Source organism: Eptesicus fuscus, chromosome 6 (genome assembly GCF_027574615.1).
Source record: "Eptesicus fuscus isolate TK198812 chromosome 6, DD_ASM_mEF_20220401, whole genome shotgun sequence".
Taxonomy (NCBI): domain Eukaryota; kingdom Metazoa; phylum Chordata; class Mammalia; order Chiroptera; family Vespertilionidae; genus Eptesicus; species Eptesicus fuscus.
The window spans coordinates 49926489-49952588 of NC_072478.1; the positions used below are offsets into that span (position 1 = coordinate 49926489).

At 43.0% G+C, this 26100-nt stretch overlaps 1 protein-coding gene and 1 pseudogene across 1 annotated transcript in view; both read left to right on the forward strand.

Annotated features, from left to right (window-relative positions):
• The first annotated feature begins 6170 nt into the window (after positions 1 to 6170).
• Positions 6171 to 8035, forward strand: LOC129149242 (ferritin light chain-like; annotated as a pseudogene).
• Positions 8036 to 21871: 13836 nt separating this feature from the next.
• RNF175 (ring finger protein 175) overlaps positions 21872 to 26100 on the forward strand; it is a 28196-nt gene continuing 23967 nt past the window's right edge. The window contains exon 1 of the mRNA XM_028151951.2: positions 21872 to 22036. Coding sequence (XP_028007752.1) covers positions 21872 to 22036 — 165 coding nt within the window. The remainder of the gene's footprint in view (positions 22037 to 26100) is intronic.

Genomic DNA, 26100 nt, shown 5'->3' on the forward strand with positions numbered 1-26100 from the left:
GCTGTGGGGAGCAAGCCCATGCCCGGCATAGCCTCCTTCAATCAGGTGTTCAGGAGTTAGCAATTGAGACATCCCTCCAACATCTGCCTCCTGCCATATGTGCCTCCCGTTGGACTTTCCTGTCCCATCTTTGACAAGGCTAGGAGACAACAAGGCAAGCGTGGGAAAAGCAGCTAGGTTTTTATTTAATTTTTCACATTGTTTTATCATTTTGCATGAAGATTCAACTATATAAGGCTCATTTATTCTTGAATTAATCATGATTTTATTCTTATTTATATTAGCAACTATCAGATTTCTCCTGCAGATGAGAACCTGAATGTCACTCATTACTAGAGAAAGGAAGCAAGTAATCAGAAGACATTGGTTTCTGAGTTTCCTAACATGATTCTTGACCTGTTAATAAATTGCTAAAATGCCCCAAATAGGGGATCAGCCTAAATAGAAAAGTTAAAAGATATGAAAACTACATATCTACTATGCATGTAATTCCTCTTTCTTTTCCTAAATAACTTGAGAAATGAGTTTTTGTATAAGAATAAATCTGTAAGAGTTTTTTGGGCAGCATTTCCTAAGTGTACAAAGAGCAAAGGCTCTGTGTACATGCACAAGTCAGTATACTGAAATCCACAGGGTTAAAAAGGATCCATTTTATCTAATAGTGCCCTCCATTCGTCACTGTCTCTCCTCACATCAAATGATAGCTAGCCTGGATTTTTTAGCTTTTAACTCTTGTTTACTATCATGTTTTCAATATTCTTGATGAAGGGAGGGGGTCATCTTGAAAAGTAAATCCAGCCGTATGTACCCCTTGTTCAGTCACTGCATCTGGATTGTGGAATAATGTGCTTTTCGCCTTTGAAACACACTGTACAAGTACAAACTAACTCATTAACTCTAAAGATTTACTGAGCACCAACTATCGTCATTGATGTATTTATTCAGTAATCTGTATGGAGTGCTTACCCTTAGTGAGGAGGTCCCAACACATGACTACGCACAAGAAGCTCACAGTATAAGGCAGGCGAGGGGAACTTTTTTTCTGCCAAGGGCCATGTGGATATTTATAACATCATTTGCAGGCCACACAACATGATCAACTTAAAAATTAGCCTGCTCTATTTAGTCAAACATTTAATTAACTCACCCCTAATGCCTTGGCAGGGCCAGACAAACTATTTCATGGACCTTATACATAAGGCCTATGGCCTGTGGGTGGGACATTCCCCACCCATGGAGGGTGACACCTAGGCATGTAGCAAACAATAGTGACTGAGATCCACATTTCTCCAGACCCTCCTGGACACAGTCTTCCTGGGCTTCATTTGTTCTTCTGAGTATAAGTGAGTTCACATTAAAATAATACTAAAAATCGAAATCTTCAGGCCCAGAAATTTTACTGGAGAATTTTACCAAACATTTAAAGAAGAATTAATGCCAGTTTTACATAATCTCTTCCAGAAAATAGAAGAAGAAAGGATGCTTCCCAACTCATTATATAAGGCTAGTATTGCCTTAATACCAAAATCAGGCAAAGATAGCACACACAAAAAGAGAAAAATATAGACCAACATCTCTTATGAACTTAGGCACAAAAATGCTTAACAAAACATTAGCATACCAAATCCAGCAATGTATAAAAAGTATATATACTATAACCACATTGGATTTATCCAAGGTATGCAAAACTTTTCATGTTAAAAAATTAATCAATGTAATCTACCATTTCAACCAGTTAAAGAGGAAAAATCATAAGATCAAGTTAATTGATGCAAAAGAAAAAGCATTTGCCAAATTTCAATAACCATTCATAATAAAAATCTCTCAGTAAACTAGGAAACTATTCTCAAAGATTATATACTGAAAACCCTACATCTAACTTCATGCTTAATGGTAAATGACTGAATGCTTCAAGAACAAGGCAATGATGTCCATTCTCTCTTATTCAACATCATATTAGAAGTTCTAGACAGTGCAATAAGGCAACAAAAAGAAATGGCACACATTGGATAGGAAAAAAATAAAACATCTATTTATAGACAGCATGATTATCTACATAGAAAATCTCTAGGAATCTACAAAAAAAAAAATACTCCAAGAACTAATAAGTGACTTAGTAATAATACAAGATTGACACACAAAACTAATTGTATTTACATATACTAACATCAAAGTAGAAATCAAAATTTGATAACACAATACCATTTACAATTGCTCCAAAGAAAATAAAATGCTTTGATATAACAAAGCATGTATGTTGAAAATTACAAAATTCTGATGAAAGACATCAGAGAAGACAACTATCTATCATAATTGGAGAAATACATATACCATGTTCATAGATTAGAAGACTCAACATGGTAAAGATGTTAATTTTCCTCAAATTAATCTATAGGTTTAATACAATTCCTATCAGAATCTCAGCAAGCTTTTTTGTAAACATGGACAGCCAGCCCTATTTTAAAATTCGTATTAAAAAAGAAAGGCCTTAGAATAGCCAGAATAATTTTGAAAAACCAAAATGGGAGAAATCATTCTTCCTTCACAATTTTAAGGCTTATTATTTAACTACTAGAGACCCAGTGCATGAAATTCGTGCAGGGGGGTGGGGTGGTCCCTCAGCCCAGCCTGCACCCTCTCCAACATGGGACCCCTTGAGGGATGTCCGACTGCCCGTTTAGGCCCGAACCCAGTAGGATCGGGCCTAAACGAGCAGTCGGATATCCCTCTCACAATCCAGGACTGCTGGCTCCCAACTGCTCGCCTGCCTGCCTTCCTGATTGCCCCTAACCACTTCTTCCTGCCAGCCTGATCACCCCCTAACTGCTCCCCTGCCAGCCTGATTGCCTCTAACTGCCCTCCCCTGCAGGCCTGGGTCCCCCCCAACTGTCCTTCCCTGCAGGCCCAGTTGCCCCCAACTTCCCTCCTCTGCAGGCCTGGTCACCCCTAACTGCCCTCCCCTGCAGGCTTGATCGCCCCCAACTGCCCTCCCTTGCAGGCCTGGTCCCTTCCAACTGCCCTTCCCTGCTGGCTATCTTGTGGTGGCCATCTTGTGTCCACATTGGGGCAGCCATCTTTGACCACATGGGGGTAGCCATCTTGTGTGTTGGAGTGATGGTCAATTTGAATATTACTCTTTTATTAGATAGGATAGTAATCAAGACAGTGTGCTATGGGTGGAGGGACAGATACATAACATAGATCAATGGAACAGAACAGAGAACCTAAAAATGAATCCAGACAAATATGCCCAAATAATTTTTGACAAAGATGTAATAGCAATTCAATGGAGTAGGGACAGCCTTCTCAATAGATGGTACTAGAGTGTTTGGATGTCCCATAGGGAGGAAGAAGTCTAAATCTCACAATACATACAAAAATTAACTCAAAGTAGACTATGAATTTAAATGTAAAGTTATAAAAGTTTTAGAAAAAAAAAAAACAACAGAAGATAAATTTGTTTCAAAACCTAACACTTGGCAAAGAGTTCTTAGATTTAACTGCAAAAGCACAGTCCATAAAAGGAAAAAATGATCAAATGAACCTCTTAAAAATATAAATTTTTTGCTATCAAATTATCACATTGTCCATTTTAAATACCTTACTATTTTATTTGTCAATTATACCTCCATAAAGTTCAAAAACAAAGATCATGTTAAGAGAATAAAAAGACTAATTATAGATTAAAGAAAATACTTGCAAAGCACATATTTGACAAAGGACTTGTATCTAGAATATATAAAGAACACTCAAAACTCAACAGTAAAAAAATCAAGCAATGCACTCAGACATGGGTAAAAGTCAAGAACAGACTTCCAGTGGAAAAGGATATACATGTGGCCTTGATGGTGTCTGCCATGGTTACGTGAGGAGGGACTGGGAGCTGGGTGTCAAATGCTTGGCACTCACACTCCATGTGACAAAGGAGACTTCTTGTAGTGCTTAATTCTATAATGAGCAAAACATTGTGTTCAGCAGGGGTTTCAAAAACCAGAATAAAAGGGGAAAGCATTTGATTTTTGATTTTTTTAAAGCATCAAAATAGTCATGTTAGGGGAAAACCAGGTCATTGTATACTGACCTATACCTAATAAATATGTTAGTGTTTTATTGATTTTCTGAATGAAAATATGGGGGTTGTATAGGGAGATCATAATAATCTCTTTGCTGTTTTACACTTCTAATGATCATGCTGAAATTAAAAGGGGAGAGGTTCTAAGTATAGCATGGCCCTCACATCCTGGCCTAGTTCCATTAAACCTGTCTTGCAGAGGATAAGCACTGGCCTGGGATGCGAGACTAGAAAAGAAAAATTAAACTAAAAGCCACCTCAAACCAGTAACATTACCCCCTATGCAGCAGAGCCAGACCACCAGCGTGAATGCTGAACTGCTTCCTGTGCTATCATAAGGAATTATCTAGGCAAGAAAAAAGGTGAGAGGGGTGTTCAAAGAGTGGACAAAGTGAAGAAATGGACAATCCAACAGTAAGACTTCAATATGCCACTTTCAATAATGGGTTGAGCAAACAGGCAGAAGATCAACAAGGAAATAGAAGATTTGGACAACACTATGAGCCAACCAGACCTAACAGACATCTATTTTCAGAACATTCCACCAAACAGAATACACATGTTTCTTAAATTTATAGTGAATGGCCCAAAGCTGGCCCCTGTACGTGGGCCCTTATGTTGTTTACCTCTTCGCAGCCGGTTGGCAGCATTAGTTCAAAGCCAAATTCAAATTCTTACATATCCCATTGCTTTAAGTAGATCCAAAATTAGCATATTCTTAGCCATTTAGAGTCTGTCTGCTTCACATACCCTGCAGAGCTGCACCCAATATCTGCTAGCCGTAGATAAGATAAACCCGTGGTTATAAAGGACCCCCAACTGCTGCGGCCCTTCAGAGCTGACTCAGAGCCCTCCACCTGACTGCTGAGTGGCATCACCTGGATACTTCAGCGTCCTCCCCATCCCCCTCGTCCCTGGAGTTCCCTTCCCCTCTTCCCCCTTTGGACGTGGCCTCTGTCTCTGGAAGGCCTTCCACTGTGAAGGACTTCCCTCTCACGCAACCCTGTCCAAATGCTGCCCAAACTGCTATCTCGTGCTCCCGTCCGTCCTTGATCAGCCCCCAAATCTCTGAACTCATCACACAAGTGCACGTGGAACACTGTCCAGGACAGACCATACAGCAAGCCTTAATACTTTTTACAGGACCAAAATCATGCAAAGTATGTTCTCCAACCACAATGGAATGAAATTGAAATAAATAACAGAAGGAAATTATGGAAATTCACAAACATGTGAAAATTAAACAACACAGTCCTAAATATGTTTAAAATTTAGGTGAATGACACCGACAACTCAATATACCAAAAAGTATGTGATGCAGCTAAAGTAATATTTAGAGGAAATAGCTATAAATGCCTACATTAAAAAAGGAAAAAAAATCTCAAGTCAATAACCTGACCTTCCATCTTAAAAACAAAGAAGAGTGAACTAAGCCCAAAGCAAGCAGAATAAAGGAAGTTACACAGGTTACAGCAGTAGTAAATAAAATTGAGAATGGAAAAACAACAGAGAAAACAAATGAAAATAAACATTTAAAAAGAATATTGACAAAACTGTAACTAGACTGACCAAAATAAAAAGAGAAGACCCAAATTACTAAAATCAGGAATAAAAAAGAGATACTACTACCAACTCTGAAGAAGTAAAAAGGATTGTAAGGGAATACTATGAACAATTTTATGCCAAAAATTAGATAACCTAGACAAAATTGACAAATTCTTAGAAAGACACAAAATACCAAAAGTGACTCAAGAGCAAACAGTGACTCAAGAGCAAACAGAAAATCTAAATAGATCTATAATAAGTGAAGAGATTGAATTATTAATAAAACATTTTCCTAGAAAGAAAAACTCAGGCCCAGATGGCTTGTCTGGTGAATTCTAACACACATTTAAAGAATTAATATCAGTCATTTACAAACTCATCCAAAAAATAGAAGATGGGGCAACATTCCCAACTCATATTATGAGGCCAGTATTACCCTGAGAGCACAACCAGACAAGGAAATCCCAAGAAAAGACTACAGGCCAAAATTCCTTATAAATATAGATGCAAAAAACCTCAATAATCTAGCAGCATATTAAAAGTATTAGACACCATGACCAAGTGGGACTCATCCCTGGAATGCTAGCTTGGTTTAACATGAAAATTAATCAATGTCATACACTATATTAATAGAATAAAGACCAAACTCCACATGATCATATCAATAGATGCAGAAAGCACTCAACGAAGTCCAACACCCTTTCAGGGTAAAAGTGGAATAAAAGGGAACTTTCTCAACCTGATAAAGCCATCTACATAAACCCATAGTTAACATCACACTTAATAGTGAAACACTGAATGCTTTCCCTTTAAGATCAGGAAAAAATAAGTGATATTCACTCTCTCCACTCTTATTTAACATATTACTGGAAGTTCTAGCCAGCACATTATGGCAAGAAAGAAAGGAAGGAAAGGAGGGAGGAAAAAAGAAGGAAAGAAGGGAGGGAGGGAGGGAGGAGAGAGGGAATAAGAATTCAGAACAGAAAGGAGGAACTAAAATAACTATTTGCAAATGCCATGTTCTTACCTATAGAAAATACTAAGGAATCCACTAAACTATTAGAACTAATGAATGAGTTGAGCAAGGCTACAGGCTATAAGATCACTATACAATAAAAGATTATATTCTAGCATCGAACAATTAAAAAATGAGGTTAATTCCATTTACCACAGAATAAAAAGAATAAAAAAGCACATAGGTATGGAATAGATTTAACAAATGAAGTACAAGGTTTATTCACTGGAAATTACAAAATATCAATGAAAGAAGTTAAAGAAGTAAATAAATGAAAAGACTTCCCTTGTTCATGAATCAGAAGACTTAATATTGTTAATATGCCAATACTTCCCTCCAATTGGTCTACAGATTCAATGCAATCCCTGTCAATACTCCAGCTGCCTCTTTTGCAGAAATTAACAAGCTGGTTCTAAAATTCTCATGAGACTGCAAGGGACCAGGGATAGATAAGACAATCTTGGAAAAAGAACAAAGTTGAAAGACTCACACTTACCCATTTCAAAACTTAATACAAAGCAGTAGTAATCAAGACAATGTGGTACAGGCGTAAGGACAGGCACAGAGATCAAAATAATAGAATTGAGAGTCCAGAAATAAACCATTATATTTATGATCAATTGATTTTTGACAAGAGTACCAAGACAGAAAGAGAGAAGGGAGGGAGGGGGGAGGAAGAGAGGACCCTCGGTGGTCCTGGATCTGTCTCTTGCTTCAACAGTGTTTGGGCAGAACAGACCCAAGGGACGCCCCTTCTTCCAGCCTCTGACCACCCTCCTACGTCTTAGCCAGTCACCACCTTCAGAACCACCTCCAGGACCAGCCAACACACCGTTGTTGTTGTTGTTTTCTACCTTGACTCCTTATTGCCGAACCACCATAAGCTCCCAAATTCGTCAGAATTATTCCACTGAGGTGGAGGCTGCGGTCAACCTCCTGGCCAAGCTGCATTGAGTGCCTCCCACACCTACCTCTCTCTGGGCTTCTATTTTGACAGGGAAGATGTGGCTCTGGAGGGTGTGGGCCACTTCTTCCCTGAGTAGGTGGAGAAGGTAGGCGAGAAGTGTGAGGGTGCTGAGCATCCCTTAAAGTTGCAAAACAAGCGGTGGCTGCATTCTCTTACAGGACGTGCCCAAGATGAGTGGGTAAAACTCAGGACCCCATGGAAGCCGCCCTGGCCTTGGAGAGGAACCTGAACCAGGCCCTTTTAAAGCTGCAGGCCCTGGGTTCTACCTATGCAGACACTCATCTCTATGACTTCCTGGAGAACCACTTCCTGGATGAAGAGGTGAAACTCATCAAGAAGATGGGCAACCACCTGACTAAGATCTGCAAGACTGGCTGGCCGCCAGGCTGGGCTGGGCGAGTATTTCTTGGAAAGTCTCACCCTCAAGCATGACTAGGAGCCTTTGGAGCCCAGAGACCTTTGAGAGGTCCCTCTGCATTCCCCTGGTGTCTGGCTTTTACCTGAGCCTCTCCCCGAAACTACTAGCCATTCTTTTAACCACCCTGAAGCCCTCTCCCAAGCATTGGACCAAATGAAACAATAAAGCTTTTTGCAGGAAAGGAAGGGAGGGAGGAAGGAGGAAGGAAGAGGGAGGGAGGGAGGGAGGGAGGGAGGGAGGGAGGGAGGGAGTGAGGGAGAGAGGGAGGGAAGAAGGGGGGAGAGAGAGAGAGAGAGAGAGAGAGAGAGAGAGAGAGAGAGAGAGAAAGAAAGAAAGAAAGAAAGAAAGAAAGAAAGAAAGAAAGAAAGAAAGAAAGAAAGAAAGAAAGAAAGAAAGAAAGGGGAGAGAGAAAGGGAGAGAAAGGGAGAAAGAAAGACTATTCAATGGGGGAAAGAATAGTCCTTTCAACAAATGGTACCAGGACAACTGTGTACCCACATGCAAAAGAATGAAATTGGACCTCTACTTCACACTATATACAAAAATTAACTCAAAGTAGACCAAAGATCTAAATGTAAGAACTAAAACTATAAAAGTCTTAGAAGAAAACATAGGAGTAAATCTCCATGACCTGAGATTAGGTATGACATCAAAAGCACCATACAAAAGAAAAAAATATATAAATTTAAAATTTTTGTGCTTCAAGGCATAACCTCAAGAAAGTTAAAAGACAACCCACAGAATGGAAGAGAATATTTGCAAATCATATATCTAATAAAGAACTGGTATCTAAAATGTATTTTTTACAGAAACTCTTAAAACTCAACAGTAAAAAGACTAATGACCCAATTAAAAAATGGGCAAAGAATCTAGACATTTTTTCCAAAGAAGATACACAAATGACCAGTAATCACATGAAAAGATTGTGTGACATTACTAGTCATTAGGGAAATACAAATCAAAATCACAGTGAGATACTGCTTCACACCCACTAGAATGGCTAGAATTAAAAAAAAAAAATCAGATAATGACAACTGTTGGTGAGGATGTGGAAAAATCAGAACCCTCATACTTTGCCAGTGGGATAGCAAAATGGTACAGCTAATTTGAAAAACAGTTTGGCAGTTCCTCAAAATCTTAAACATAGAGTTACCATATGACCAAGCAATGTACTATGGATATATACTTAAGTGGGCTGAGAACATATATCCACAAAAAAAGTTCTATATGAATTTTTATATCAGCATTATTCATAATAGCCAAAAAGTGGAAACAACCCAAAAGTCCATCAATTGATGAGCAGATAGACAAAATGTGGTATAACCATATAATGAAATTTTATTTGGCCATAAAAAGAAATGAAGTACTGATAAATGCTACAAGATGGGTGAACCTTAGAAACATTATGCTAAGTGAAAGAAGCCAGACACGAAGGCCACATAGTGTATGATTTCATTAATATGAAACATCCAGAAAATCTATATTAGACAGAAAGTAGATTAGTGGTTGCTAGGGGATGGAGGAAGGAGGAAGGGTTGAGTATTAATGAGCTCGGGTTTCTTTTGGGGGCGATGAAAATGTTCTGAAATTAAATAGTGAGGGTTGCATGGTTTTATGAATATACTAAAAGCCACTGAATTATACACTTTAAAATGGTGAATTGTATGGTATGTGAATTGTATCTCAAGTCTGTTATGGCGGCGGGGGGGAAGGGGGGAAAAGCAGATGTCCCAAGGCTCAAGGTCACATAGTGAATGTGTTCTGAGACTTGTAGCCAAATTTGTTTGATTCTAAATCTTCTTGTCTGGACTAGCAACCAAATGCTGGACCTCCTCCTTTCCTCACATTGCAGACTTCCAGGACAATGCTCTTCGCTCCTATAGAGTGCACCACTGCCAAACACCAAGTCTCTGTCTCTGTCTCTAACTTTCCCCCTGAGCTTTGGTTAGTCTCTGTGGACATCTCTGTCTGCATGTCCAGAGATGTCTCAAAATCAACATGCATTCAAACAAATTTAACTTCACCTTCCACAACCTTCTCTTCCTTTTATGAATAGCTCTTATTGGTAGTTACTGGCTGGTGTCCTTTCCATTTCTCAGGCCATTTAAAAAGCAAAGGTAATTAACCCACCCAAGCCCAGTAAAAAATCGGTTCTCATGTTCAAGTTACCAGCTCTGACCATTTTCTTTGGTGATTCTTCACCCAGAGGACACATTACCAGGAGATTTTTCATTCTCATGACACACTAATAATGCCTTAAATACATACTTAGAATATGGACACAACAGCAACTAAGGTTGAAAATAGAGACCTTCACAAAAATACTTAGAGAGTCAGTAGTAGAGGCAGGACCCCGATTCAAGTCTTGCCAGGCACTGAGACCACACATGCCCTTCCTTCTTCACATTTATAACAGGACAAAACTTCCTTTGAGTTGTTCACTTAAAGTTGCCCCCAAAACTATAGCCGCTTTGACTGGTGGTAGCCATAAGATCTTCAGGAAAATCTTAAACTAGTAGTGTCTATTCGTTGAATTGCCCACTATCATATCCAGGGCTTCTTCTAAAACTCCCCTTCTTTGGAGACACGGCAAAATGTGTTTCCTATAAAAATTAAATACACATAAGTAATTTTATGCCAAGATACTAAATTTTTATAAATAGTCATAATTCGACATGGCCGGCACAAAATTTTTGTTTATAACCATTCAGTAACTTAAAATAATTAACATCCTTTCCAAAAAAAGGTGACATCAACAACAAACAACACAAAACACTGATATTCCATTTGTCTGATCATCTGAAATAATGTAAATATGTGTGTTTTATTTCCATGTGTGCACTATTCTAACTATTACATGATGTGCTAGAATCACTGTATATACAAAAACAACGATATCTCCAGCACTCAGGCAAGCCACAAACTCTTAGAATTGTGTGGCTAAACACCAAAATCAATGTTCATTCGACACAAGGATTAAGATAACAGGTAGAATGGAACAGACTCAGGTCTCACCCTTCCCACTGCTTTCTTCTCCCAGCCACATCTCAGCACCTTTAAATGATGGCAAAAATATGGTCTTGTCCTGATTAACGGCATCACATTATAAAACAAGTGGTAGTACTAGTACATGCACATCCCGAACTGCATAAAAAATGTTAAGAGAACAATTTAGGCCTCTTATTTGTCCATATGGATGTGCAGAGTTCTCAATGGGCCTGTAATGGGTAGGATGGGAAGGTCTGTGGCCACAGAGACAATAGCCCTCTCTCCTTCCTGGAGGAACCGCTGCAGGCCATGGACTAGGGGAAGCCACCCGTCCTCACTCTCCCTCTGTGAGGCAGTGAGAGGCCTGGGCAGAAGCATGATGACCTGGAAGTGTGAACACACCACCAATTCCATTGGGCCCAGGCCAGGCATTGTGCTAGAGGCAGTGGTGGGATAAAGATGGTTAGAATAGGGTCTCTGCTCCCCAAGCATTTGCAGTTGGTGGCTGATAAAGACATATGTACCAACACCTGGGACAGAAAGCAGCCTGGAACAGAGGCAAATGCAAAAGGCTACGGGAGCAAAGGGTTGAGAGAAATGAATTCCCACTGGGGATCTGGGAAAGCCTGGTGAGAGAACAGGACTGTCATAAGCAGGGGGATGGCCCAGAGTCCCTATTTGTCCTTACCTGTGAATGAGGATGATAATAACAGCACACCTACTGCACCAGGTGGCTTTGAGGATTCAAAATATATAAAATGCCTGGCATTAGTAGGCACTATAACAAGTGTTAGCTATTCCCACAGGTAGGGAGCATAAGTAGGGCCAGAAGTATACATCGGAAGGCTTTAAAATCTAGGAAAAATTAACCTTACACTTTGGTGTTGCTTCTATAACTGATCTTGTTTCAAGCCCTCAAGTAGGACACATATCTAAAGTCAAGAGAAAATAGAAACATTAGTTTTTTCTTTCATGAGGTTGTGGCTTCTGGTGGGACAGAGGTGCAGTGTGATCTTTGCAATGAACCTGGGGTGTAGCAGTCATGGTGGCAAGTCCTTGGTCTTAACTAGAAATGACCACGTCTCTATCAGGACAGGCTTTCCTGGGGGCGCCCCCAGTGAAGCCGTGGGGCTCCCACACAAGCCAGGGCTCAGGGAGCAGAGGCGCTGCTATGCGTTCTTAGATTGAAACAGTAAACCTCTTCTAACTTAAACGTCTTCGTCTGTAAAATGTTGGGCGGCGATCCCCGTCACTGGGGGTCGTTTTGAGGATTAAACGATATCAGACACATAAAGTGCTGAGCCTGGCACTGTGGGCATGTAATAAATATTAACTCTTTACAGTTAGGACAGCAAAGACTGGCTTGCCTGGGACAGGCTGGTAAAGATGAGACTTCTTAGAGGAGGCACCGGAAAAGGAAAACAAGTAGAGGAGGGGAGAGGAAGGGGCCCCACGGAGGATTTAAATGTGGTTCCCCTCCTGCTGAGGGGGCCTCTGCACTCAATAAACTAGAATGACCCTCGCTGAACTCCCAGGCATGAAAGTATAGCTGGTTTTTAAAAGCAGTTCTTCTTTCAAGATCAGTTGTTCAATAGGACTGAAAAGCTTTCCCTCGGAAGAGGCTCCGTCCTAAAACCTGCAGGACAACCCATGAAAAGCGGGAATGTGCCATCTCTCTACGGGGAGCAGGGAGCCCCATCCACACTGTTGCCTGAGCACTGGGACCCGCTGCCTCCTCTATTTCAAATTAACCAGAAACCTGAGAACCTGAAAGCTGAGCTCCAGCTAACATTATTTAAATGAACTGGCTGTTACATGAACCTTAAACCACATGTCATTTGGTCGCGGGGCTGCCCGGGGCCAAGAGACATTAATATAGAGTTCCCAGCTCACAAATGGATTGTGTTCCAAACGTGCATTTGGAAAGCTGTGGTTTGAAAGGCAGAATTTACTTTCCCAGAGAGGAGATGTTATAAATGGTGATTAGGGCCACGCTAGCTCACAAAACTCCATGTAACCATAATAGAGCTAAACACTGCACACTTTAGCCAAAAAAAAAAGAGTAGAGGTTGCACTGGCTGGGCGGCTCATTTTGCTGGAGCATCGTCCCATACACCAAAGGTGGTGACTTTGATTCACGGTCAAGACACATGCTTAGGTTGCAGGTTCGATCCCCAGGGATGCATTCGGGAGGCAATCAATGGATGTTTCTTTCTCACATACATGTGTTTCTCGCTCTCCCCGCCCCCCCTTCCTCTCTGTTCAAAATATCAATAAAAACATATACTTGGATGAGAATTAAAAGAGAAGAAGAAAAAGAGTAGAGGTCAATAATGTTACAGTACTAATAATTAAAGAACAAGATAAACAATAAAGTTGAGTAGCCTTCAGTCTTGAGAACTAGGAATTAAGCAAAGGCAGATTCAATGAAAGGAAGGTGGAAAAGTCTATCCAGTGAAGCTGGGGGCCAGGGAAAACTAGTCAGGAACCCTGGCAGTTAGGCCTCAGACCGGCTTGTACAATTTCTGTCTAAGCGGCTAGTGTCTGAACGGGCTCTGGGGGAGGGCTGCAGGGGGATGACTCAAAGGGAGTTAGCCTCGTCATCTCTATGCAGCCATTTCATTAGTCAAAGTAAGTCTGTCTTCAGAGTCCCTCTCCTTTTAGGAATGATGACCCTATGAATCAGTCTGCCCCTGACCTCAAGAATCACTGACGTGCAGAACTTTTGGTACCTCTTTCTTACTGGTCTCTGAGATCAGACAAGCTCTTGGATTCCGCATGGCCTGGAGGGTTTGCATTTACACACTCACACACACACACACACACACACATGCACACCCCCATTTAGACGGAATCTGCTACTGCCATCCCTTTGACATATAGGGAAAGTCCCCACCAGTTGTCTAGACTCTCTCCGTCCACCACCCTACTCCAGGTGACCAGCACTGTACCTGGTTGAAGACATTCTTAATCACCGGTTTTAGCTGTAACGCTTAGGCTCAAATGCACATTTTATTTGTAAATATTTAAAAGACATGAGAAAAGAGGAAATTAAAAAAGAGAGTTTCTTGAAAAAGATCATTTGCAAAACAATAAAGGATTTCTGCAAGATCTAACCATTAGGTGGCACCATCAGCCCAAGGCAGTTCAGTGTCCTCAGAAGGGTAGTAAAGAAATGGGGAAAGCCCTGACCGGTTTGGCTCAGTGGATAGAGCGTCGGCCTGCGGACTGAAGGGTCCCATGTTCAATTCCGGTCAATGGCATGTGCCTTGGTTGCGGGCACATCCCCAGTAGTGGGTGTGCAGGAGGCAGCTGATCGATGTTTCTCTCTCATCGATGTTTCTAATTCTCTATCCCTCTCCCTTCCTCTCCGTAAAAAATCAATAAAAGTATATTTTTAAAAAAGAAATGGGGAAAATTAATGAGTGACAATCAGCGAGAGGGTAGGAAGTCTACAGGGAACCACTTTGCAATAAATAATTTAACACATACAAGGTATTCTTGTGACAAGAGAATACAGAAGAATTTGAGGACATTCTGGGCTAGAAAGAAAGGGTGGCCTTTGCCAAATGAAGACAGACCAGAAGCCAGGTAGGGAGGCGACATGTCCAAATGAAGTCAGCATCTTTCTGTCCCCAAATCAACTGCTCTTTCGAAATTCCCATTCTCAGGGATGGCAGCATCATGTGCCCAAATGCCAGGCTCCTCAAGCTACATGCCTGGGCACCATCCTTGAAGATCAGTTAAGTCTTGTAGATTCTATCACTTGGCTCCATCCATGTCTCTCCATCTCCCTTCCATCCCATCACTGCACACAAGGCCACTGCCACCTTTAGCTGGAACTACAGCAGCAGCTTTTTAACTGGTCTCGCTATCTTGGGTCTTAGTTAAGCATCCCTCCCCCACCCTTGCAGTGAAAAGACAAGTCTAGTAACGTCATTTTCTTGCTTGCCACTCTGTCATGACTTTCCGTGCTCCTTAGAATACAGTCCAGACTGTTAAAAGTGATGTACGTAGACCTTCTTGATCTGGCCCCTGATGGCCTTTGCAGCCCCTTTCTTGAGTGGTTAAGAGCCCAACCATGGAGTCAGTCCTCTCTGGCTCAAACCCCCACTGTACCACCTACTAGCTTTGAAATTGGACAACCTCTCTGTGTTCTCCTGTGTCAAATGGAGAATATAACACCCCCTACCTCATGGGGTTGTTATGAGGACTGAACGAGTTAACACAGGTAAAGTACTCAGAGTAGGAAGCACTTACCACAATAAACTCTACTGATATTTGTCACTACCCCCTGCTAGGCTGAAAGTTCCACAATAGCAGGGACATGTTCATCTGTGAGTCCCTCTCCACCCGTAGCTTCTGTAGGTTTTGGAAAACGAGCCATCACAAACTGGAATGAAGTTGGCCGTATTTTGTAAGTCAGACTATCTGATTGTGTGTTCCCTCTTTGTCTGCTGCCCTAAATTAACACCCAAGTATTCCTAAAGGCTTACCAAGAGTCCCACCCAGCTTGTTCCAACCACGAGTCCAGGCGTGGGCCTGGGTCCAAGGGGAAGGAGAGTGTCCCCTAAAAGCGGAGGGGGCCAAGGCAAGCTGTGGGTGATTTCCACAGCAGCCAGGGGCCCAGAGGGGCTGCGTTCTCTCCCCACAGTGGAGCTTCTCCCCTTGGTGATCTTGGGAGGGACCAGGTTTGCCTCTGGGGAGCTGCCCGCCCTGATGAAAACTGCAGATAACCAAGGGCAGAGGCGCAGGAACCCCCGGGAAAGGAACACCGTCGTGGATGCTCAGAGGCTCAATCTCCCTGCATTTGGACAACCGTCTTCTGACAAATGCTTCTGGGGGAGAGAGCTGAGAAGAAGCGATCTCCCTTCCTCCCTCCCTCTCTCCTCTCCATTGCTCTCTCCCAGCTCCCCACCGCTCTCCCTACCGACCTCTGGGCCGTCCGCCAGCCCCGTCACCTGGGAACAAAAACGCTGGCCCCTGCCCAGCGCCCAGGACGTTTTAGTCGCGACGATGGCTGGCAACCGCCTCGCTCCGGAGGGGCCCTGGACCCACAGGGTCTCACCCGTCGTGCTGGCGGCGGTGATCTTCAGCTCCCCTCCTCTGGAGGAGGCCGGAGCGGAGCCGAGGGCTAAGGGGCGGGCGCGCCCGGAGGCTCCCCGCGCGCGGACCGGGTGCCGCACAGCCCGGGGCGGGGCCGCCGCTCCGCAGCCACAGGCTCGGCTCCCGACCGCGGCTCCTGCGTCCGAAGGGCGTCCCCTGCGGACTCGGGGAGACCCTCGGAGCCGGTGCTGGCGGCGGAGGCATGGCCGCGGGAGCGGAGCGCAAGGCCGGCGCGGTGCTGGAGGCGCCCCCCCAGCACGACCAGGTACCGGACGCGGGGCACAGGCCGCAGGGACACCACATCAGGGTCCCCAGGCTCACCCAGGGGCTGGGAGGCCGCGCCGACGGGTCTCCAAGCTCCCCGACCCCTCGCGGTGTGCATGGGCCAGGGATGGAGGGGCGGGGACCCAGGGGAAGACGCTGGTGCTTTCGCCTGATCCCCACCCCACCCCACCCCAGGAAGCCCAACTCCTCTCCATTTCTCTTCCTCTCCCTCCCTCCCCTTAAGGAGGACAGCTTGAGGGATGACGGGTGTACATTACGCTTGACGCTGGTTCTCAAACTAGAGCGCGCCTCAGAATCACCCGAAGGGCCGGTTCAAACGCGGTAGGAAGAGATTATTGTCCCCAAAACAGGTTCAAGTGAGGCTTTGTGGGATGTCTAAGAAGCAAGGGATTGTTCCTGGCAGGGGAGTGGGGGGTGGGGGATGGGCAACGCGGATGGGGGGGCGTGGCATGTGAGCTGGGCCTTGGAGGACGGATGAGACCTGGCCACGTGGGTGATGAGGGGAGTAAGGATTCTAGATGGAGGGAACTGCAGCCCAAATTGCTTGGAGGTGATGAAAATATTGGGGAGCGATCGTGGGGAAAGGCAGGGGCGGGTGATACACACTACGACGCTATAGGTTTGTAGTAAAAGATAAGGGAGAGCCAGGCTGTGGTTGGCCTGTGGACCACGCTATGCATTTGGGATTTATTCTCTACAGTGAGGAAGCTATAAGAAAACTCCATGGGCTTCCTTGCTGGTTTCAAACCCAGACCATCCAGAGGAGGTGATAGATGGAAAACTGCTCACCAGGAGGGGCAGAAGACTGGTAGAGTCGCCTTTACTGCTGATGTTTGCTCTCCCTTGAGGCTGGCATCACTGCCCTCAGGAGGCATGGCCCCTCTGTCAACTTGGCCCTAGGAGGGACTCACAGCTTTTCCCAAGAGCAAAGCTCTCGTGATCCACCAACCAACAGTCACTGTGTCACGTGGAAGACAATTAGAAATTGCCCTGGCTGGTTAGCTCAGTTGGTTAGAGCATCATCCCAACACACCGAAGTTTCAGGTTCAATCCCCGGTCAGGCCACACACAAGAATCAACCAATGAGTGCATAAATAAGTGGAACAACAAATCAACGTGTGTTTTTTTCTCTCTCTCTCCCTCCCTCCTTCTCTCTCCCTTCTTCTTTCTCTCTCTAAAAGTCAATCCATGAATAATTAATCTTTAAAAAGAAAGAAATGCAAAGGGCACTACAAACACATGTGTCCTCCCAAGATTACTTCCCCTACTGATTGTGTCATAAAGATAAACTTTATCTCAAACTGCTGTTACAATAAAAGGTTAACGAGGCAGGCAATCGAGGCTTCCTGGCCAGGCCCTTTGGCCAGGCTATCCCTTAGCCCTCTCTTTCACAGCAAAAAAAAAGAAAGGAAGAAAGAAATGCAGAGTCTCGGTCCCCACCCCAGAACTCCTGAATTAAAATCTCCATTTTAACCAGACTCCTGGGTGACTGCATAATGATTGGCATTTAGCGTTCAAATGGCCCAATATAGTGCATTAGCAGTGATCAAGGGAAGGCGGCACGTGGGTGAACTGCAGGTCATCCACAAGCGCTTCCTGAGGATGGTCTCTGTGCTCTCCAGCTCAGTCTGCAAGGCCATGGCTACATCACCCCCTTCCCTGGGGCCAGGCCTTCAATGAAATTGAACTAGCGGGAGGACACAAAAATGCTCCAAACAAGTAGAGCCTCTAGTCAGATCTGTCTCTAAAATCTTGAACTTAGAGATATTTACTCACTGGCACTAATTGAGATACCAACAAAACATGTTTTTTTGGGGGGGTTCTTGGATTTATACATTGTATCCCAGAAGCCAGGGTGATACTGCTTTTTAGGAGGCCACTCTACAACCTTGATTGAGTGGCACCTCATCTGGTTCTCAAATATTTGTTAACTAGAGGCCCAGGCCATGAAATTCGTGCATGGGTAGGGTCCCTAGGCCTGGCTGGTGATCAGGGCCTATCAGGTTCCCCACCTCCTTCGCCCACGCGCTGTCACTGCGTGGTTCCCCACCTCCCTGCATCCTCCTTCCCTTGCCACCTGCATACTGCCACCGAGCGGTTCCTGCCGCCCCACCTCCTCCTTCCCTCGCTCCCTCAGCGCCCAGCCGCCTCCGCCACTGGTCCCCCTGGTGGTCAGCGCACATCATAGCGAGCGATTGAACTCCTGAGGGGACAATTTGCATATTAGCCTTTTATATATAGGATAATGACCTGATTACTGTTTTGGGGTGTGTGTGTGTGTGTGTGTGTGTGTGTGTGTGTGTGTGTGTTTGTAAGCAAACATTTTATTGGAGCTTTCATCCTAAATTATTCTGGCTCATTTTGTTTTTCAGATCTCTCACACAAAGCTTTCTGCGGATGATGAGTGGAAGTAAGTGATTAGTATATTTTTTATTGTTGTTACACTAAAAAAGTAGATTTCCATCTTAACTGAGAAATTAAATGAAGCCGTCATTTTATTTGTAAATTTCCTAGGATAGAGAAGGTGAGTTAGCATAACCATGCGTGCCCAAGGGTAGTATAGACCAAAACCACAGTGTGCTCTGTGCCGCCCCACAAAGCTGGATTTGTATGTCCTTCAAAATCAGGCAGTGCCAACTCAGTATTTATTTTGGGCACAAGATACATCTGGTTTTCTTCATATGCTGCTTCCCCTGTGTTCTGCTACCTGTCACCACATGAAATGAAATAAAAGTGAAAAGTCCCTCTTTTTTTGCGTTATGGTAATCAATCAGGAATGTATTCCTAATCAAAATAGGAAATACTACATTTGTATACCATCACTTTATACTTCCCAAAGTATTTCCACATTGGTTAGCTTTTTGACATGCATTTTCATTATATATATATATATATATATATATATATATATATATATATTAGATTAATGTCATAAAGCATGTTTTGTTTGATATCTATGCAAGTCCTATTTTAGCCTGATGAGAGATTTACTCTTCTATCTATATGGCCTAAATTGAAAATCTATTCATTACGTAGAATATTAAATAGCTATTTTGAACTTGGGGCTGTAAGAACTATTACTAAATTCTTGTACCTTTTTATTTTTTTTCACTTCCCATTTCTTCAGAGGAATGAGCATATTTTTTAATGAGCTTCTAAAAACCATTCTTGTCTCCTAAGCTCAGCTTCAACACAGAGACTAATAGCCATGTGATCTTACTCAGGATGTTTACCTGAAATGGACTTAAGTGTCTTAGTTTGATAAATAAAGGGTTTCAGTACATCTTTGGTACCTTCCAGCATTAACACCCTAAGATTCCATCTCAAATAAGCTGAACACAAGTAAGAATATTTATTTACTAGGCTCTGTGGATTAATTTCTGCACATTCTCCAGCAGGGGGCACCCCTGGGATTTGAATGGGGCCCTTTTCTGAGGCACTGCTCTGCTCTATATAGTAGTTCTGTAGAAACCCTAGTGAAGGGAAGGACCAAACCCACATATCCAACAAGTACCTTTAAAAGGTCACTATCTTGTGACACAGAAGATCACTCTGCAGTGTTTTCTGACTGGTACCTTAACTAAATGCACACCGTAACCAGCCATAAGTGGAAACTTTAAGAGATTTTTGTGACTGATGGTGCTTCACTGGAGATGAAATTAATGCTAAACAATATTTATAAAGTTGTTGGTTGGCAATGTTCATAATTTCCCCTTTCTTCCCTAATATTGACCCTGGACTGCTCTTTCGTCCTCAGGCCAGTGGTTCTCAATCTTGGCTGTATCTTAAAATTACATTGGTGGGGAACTTTAAAAATTACTGATGCCTAGATCACCATCTAGAAATCTGTGATCAGTTTCCCAGGGTTATCATAACAAAATGCCACAGCCTGAGAGGCTTAACCAACAGAAATTTATTTTCTCATAGTTCTAGAGGCTAGAAGTCCAAGATCAAGGTGTCGGTGATTCTTGGTTTCTTCTGAGGCCTCTCTCCTTACCGTGTGGATGGCCGCCTTCTCACTGGGTCTTCCTCTGTGTGAGTTTGTGTCCTAATCTCCTCTTCTTGTAAGGACACCAGCCCGATTGGATTAGGGCCCACCCATATGACCTCATTTTTACCTTAATTACCTCTTTAAAATCCCTGTCTCCAAATACAGTCTCATTCTGAGGCATTGAGCAATAGGACTTCAACATAGGAATTTGGGGTTAGAGGTGGGGAGACACAATTCAGTTCATTATACCCAGCAATGGTGTTTTTAATTGGTATGATCATTGAATGATCACTTAATTCATTTAATTGATCTGGGGTACAGCTCGGGCACTGTGATTTTTAACTTACAGCCAAGGTCAAGAACCACTGCTCCAGGCTTTCTTCAAAGCCACTTCTGCTATAGTTAAGCCAGATGACACCACCTTAGTGGTTTTCTCTACCATTGTGCAAAACCAAGAGTCCAACTGAAAACCTGAACATTCAGCCAATAATTAGATCAATTTAATCTAATTATTATTATCTATATATATAAAAGCCTAAGCAACTGTCACAACTGAAACAACCAAACGGACGACCAAACAGGCTGCCTGGGGTGACCAGGCTGGCAGGGGGGTTAGTAAGGGCCGACCAAACGACTGAGCAGTGGGCTGCGTGGGGCAACCAGGCCAGCAGGGGGGGCAGTGAGGGGCAACCAAACTACCTAACAGCAGGCTGCATGGGGCAACCAGGCCAGCAGGGAGGGCAGTTGGGGGTGACCAGGCCATCAGGGGGTGGCAGTTAGGGGTGACTAGGCCAGGGGGGGGGGCAGTTAGGGGCATCAGGTAGGCAGGCAGGTGAGCAGTTAGGAGCCAGTGGTCCCAGATTGTGAGAGGGATGTCCGACTGCTGGCAGCTGGACATCTCCCGAGGGGTCCCAGATTGGAGAGGGTGCAGGCTGGGCTGAGGGGACCCCACACACACACCCCACCATGCATGAATTTCGTGCACCGGGCCTCTAGTTGACAAATAAAATAACATATGTTCTTTGCAATTTTAGAACAATCCTGAGGTACAGACAGATCATTATTTTAAATTTGCAAATGAGGAAACTGAGGCTCAGAGACCTTAAATGACTTATAAAAGACTATATATGGTGATAAACTGGCCAATCAAGGACTGGAACCCAGGCCTTTCCAGGACCCATCAGTGATTTTTTTTTTTTTTTTTGGAGGGGGGAGGCGGGCATAACTTAACTTGAAAGGACAAGGCTGAAGTCAATACACATGGAAAAACTAAGGGCTGAGAGGAATTGGCTTTGCTGATAAGTTTGGGCTCCTCCTCTCAACTGCCTCTTCCCCAAGCCTGGGGGAAAGGGAGGAACCAAGAAAATTTTAGGAAAACTTTGCAGTCAAAGCTTAAAACCCCTTACATTTGAAATCTCTAATTGCTTCCTATGGGCCCAGCCTATTTTTTTCGCTAAATGTGCAAAGGTTGAGGACTTTTGCGGATGACCTCATTTGCTGGTTCCAGCCTGCAGCAGGAGAAGATGTACAAGATGCACCGGGGCCACGAGTCCATGCACGTGGAGATGATCTTGATCTTCCTCTCCACCCTGATCATCGCCCAGATAGTGCTGGTGCAGTGGAGACAGAGGCATGGCCGGTCCTACAACGTAAGTCACCCTGGTGGCTGCTGGAAGCCTGCTCCTCTGGCGGCCACATCCCTCCTTTTTTTTTTTTTTTTTTTACCACTTTGAAGAAATGGTTTAAGTCAGTGATTCTCAACTGGGTACAATTTTGGCCCCAGGAGACATTTGGCAACATCTGGAAACATTTTTTATCCTCAGTGGAAGGGGTTGGGGTATGCTACTGGCATCTCTAAGGTAGAGGCCAGGGATGCTGCTCAACATGCACAGGACAGCTCCTTATAACAAAAGAAATGTCCATAGTGCAAGGTTGAGAAGCCCTGGTTTAAGGAAACCAATTTTCCTTTTGTGCATGAACAACTTCCGCCATTGGCCCAGGAAAGGAGAATTAGGAATTCCAGAAACAAAAGGTGAGGCTGTCTAACTTTGTTTCATTCGCAGTAAACTCTGGCACTGATGGCTTGCATATTCATGAAAGCTTGTTTATGCTAACACTGCACTGACAGCCACATAGGGCACAATCCCATTTTCAAAGACCAATCCCACTCAAGCATGTCCACTTGACCTTTGCCATCTTACAGCCCCAGGGGCATCCCCTGGGCTGTTGGGCCTGAGACCTTACAATGTTTAGAGCAGTGGTACTCAAATCTTAGGGTATAACTCTTATCACCTAGAGGGCTTATTAAATCAGATTCTCAGGTCCCATCCTGAGTTTCTGATTCAACAGGTGCCCAATAATTTGCAAGTCTTGCAAGTTCCCAGATGGTCCTGGGACCACATTTTGATGATCAATGGTTTGGACTTGAGTGTGGCCTAAGTGAAGAAACATTGCAAAGGAAGAAGGTCCTCAATGATCACTCTACATGATTCTGGGTCTTGGACTGGTCATGTATAAGAAGACTCGCCTGTGACATATGAAGTGCTGGCTTAGACCAGTATTTCGTTTTCCTCGTACCCATCATAAAGATTATTTTCTGTGTAGCACAGGGTCTAAGGGAATTCTTTAGAGTTCTGTATAATACTTACATTTAGGCAATTTTGTACATTTTATATAGAAAGAGCAATTTTGGGTGGTTTGTTTGTTTTCCTAGGTAGAATAGAAAAGAGAGGGAAAGACATTGAGAAATATCGATGTGAGAGAAATACATCGATTGGTTGTCTCCTACACGAGCTCCACCCAGGACCCAGGCTGGGGAGGAGCCTGCAACCAAGGTACGTGCCCTTGACCAGAATCGAACACAGGACCCTTGGGTTCACAGGCCAATGCTCTAGCCACTGAGCCAAACCAGCTAAGGCTTGGGTGGTTCTTGTTGTTGTTTAGATGGGGTGGTGGTTTTTATTTAAAAGAACATGAATCAATTTGCTGCCATGTCATTATTGTCTTGTTAATTAAAATAAACATCCTCTACATTACAGAGGTTTTTGGGGTTTTTTTAATGAAGGAGACTAGAATTAAACCTCATTAGCTATGCTCTCATATCAAAGAAAAGATTTTTAAATATATCTTAAACAGAGTTTCCTTATCTGCAAAATAGAAATGCCTAACAGAATTTCTGGAGAAACTTACTTATACTATAAAAACACTGATATGTTAAAAGCAAATGTTTGGAGAAAGATATGTCATGATAGCACTAATAAAAGAAAGCTGGATTAAGCTATATTAATTTCAGGTAAAGCAGACTTCAGAACAAGGATAACTATTAGGGATAACGAGGGGCATTACATAATGATACAAGGGTCAGTTATTCAAGAAGACACAGAAGTTCTTTTTTTAAATTTATCTTTATTTAATAATAAATAAAGTATTACAGTTGTCCCCTTTTCCCCCATTGGGCCCTTCTAGCCTGCCCCTGTTGTATATGTGCCTAACAACAGAGCATCAAAATATATGAGGCAAAAACTGGTAAAACTGCAAGGAGAAATTGACAAATCCCCAATTACATTTGGAGATTGCAACACCCTCTTTCAGTAGCCAACAGATCAAGCCAGAGGAAAATTGTAAGGATATAGTTGACCTGAACAGTACCATTGATCAACTTACTCTAACTCTTATAGAATGAGTCATCCAGCAACGACAGAGCACACATTCTTCTCAAGCTCTCATGACGCATTTACCAAGATAGACCACATTCTAGGCCATAAAACACACCAAAACAAACTTGGAAGAATAGAAATCACACAAAGTACAGTTGACCCTTGAGTAAACAAGTTTGAACTGCACAGATCCACTTATATGCAGATTCTTAAAAATCAATATTCAGTCAGTCCTGCACACCCCAGGTTTCACATCCGTGGCTTCAAACGACTGTGGACTGAAAAGAGAATCTTTGATCTGTGGTGGGAATAAACTTATTTCAGAGGGCTGATTTAAGTTATATGCAGCTTTTCAATGGGGTGGCAGGCGATGGGCAATGGTGCCCCTAACCCCTGCCCCAAGCTGTTCAAGAGTCAACTTTATACTCTCAGACCACAAAAACTAAACTAGAAATCAATAACACAAAGCTAGAAAAATCCCCAAATACTTGAACTTTAAATAATATAATACTAAATAACACGAGTCAAAGAAGAGGACTCAAGAGAAATTAAAAAACTATTAAAACCAAATGAAATTACAACATATCAAAGTTTATGAAAGGTAGAAAAGCAGTGCTTAGAGGGAAATTTCTAGCATTGAATCTATACATTAGAAAAGAAAATTAGGGTCTAAAATCAGTGATCTAAGCATCTACCTTTAAAGTATGAATAAATAAGCAAACTATGATATCTCCATACAATAAAATATTAGTATATAATAAAAAGGTATGCACTATCAAGCCATGGAGAGACATGGAGGAACCCTGGTGAAACCAGCCAATACAAAGGCCACATACTATATGAATCCAATTATATATCTCTAGAGGCCCAATGCACGAAAATTTGTGCAAGAGTAGGCCTTCCTTCCCCTGGCTGCCGGCACCAGCTTCCCTCCAGCACCTGGGATCTGGACTTCCCTCCTCCAGCCGCCTGCAGGCACCTGGGACCCGGGCTGCTTCCTTCCTGCCCTGGCTTTGTCAGGAAGGATGTCTGGAATGACGTCCAGAAGATGTCCACTCTAATTAGCATATTACCCTTTTATTATTATAGATTCTGAAAAATGCAAAACCATAGAGAGAGTAAAATGATGGTTGGATTTTTTGTTGTTGTTTTTGTTTTTGTTTTGGACAGTGGTTGCCAGTAGTTCATGGAGGTCAAGAGGAAGGACAAACAAGTGAAATAGGAATTTTAGGGCAGTAAAGTGGATCTGTATAATACTGTAATTTTGGATACAAGACCTTATGCATTTGTCAAATCCCAACGAACTACTGTATACAGCACAAGAAGCAGACCTTAAGGTAGGCAAATTTTTAAAGATCATTTAGGACAGTGGTCGGCAAACCGCGGCTCGCGAGCCACATGCGACTCTTTGGCCCCTTGAGTGTGGCTCTTCCACAAAATACCACGGCCTGGGCGAGTCTATTTTGAAGAAGTGGCATTAGAAGAAGTTTAAGTTTAAAAAAATTTGGCTCTCAAAAGAAATTTCAATCGTTGTACTGTTGATATTTGGCTCTGTTGACTAATGAGTTTGCCGACCACTGACTTAGGAGATTGGGGATCCCAGGGAGAAATGCAGATGGTGACAAGAGAATCTGACTTCATTATAAATGTTTGAAACAACCTCACCGAAGGGCATTGGGGGTCAAGGTGCCGCTCCAAGAGCCTTTGGAAGTGAGACGAGTGTGGTAAGATTAAGGCACTAGAAGCTGCACACGAGCACTGTACTCTAGTGGATAAAACAGTTCCCCAGGAGGGTATAGGTTAACAATTCCGATCCTGCTGCATATGTATGTACACTGGGATGGGAAAATTATGTAAACTGTGGCAGATGGTGGGAGTGGGAGTTTATGGATAAGCAAGGGGAGGAAACTTTTTAAAAAGTAGGAAGTGCACACAATATATGTGAACAGTTTTGTACGTTAATCATTATTTATACATTTATTTATGCCCTGAGGGCATTTTTAATTACACATCAAGTATTATTTTCACATTATTTCATGCATAATTTGGATCATGTA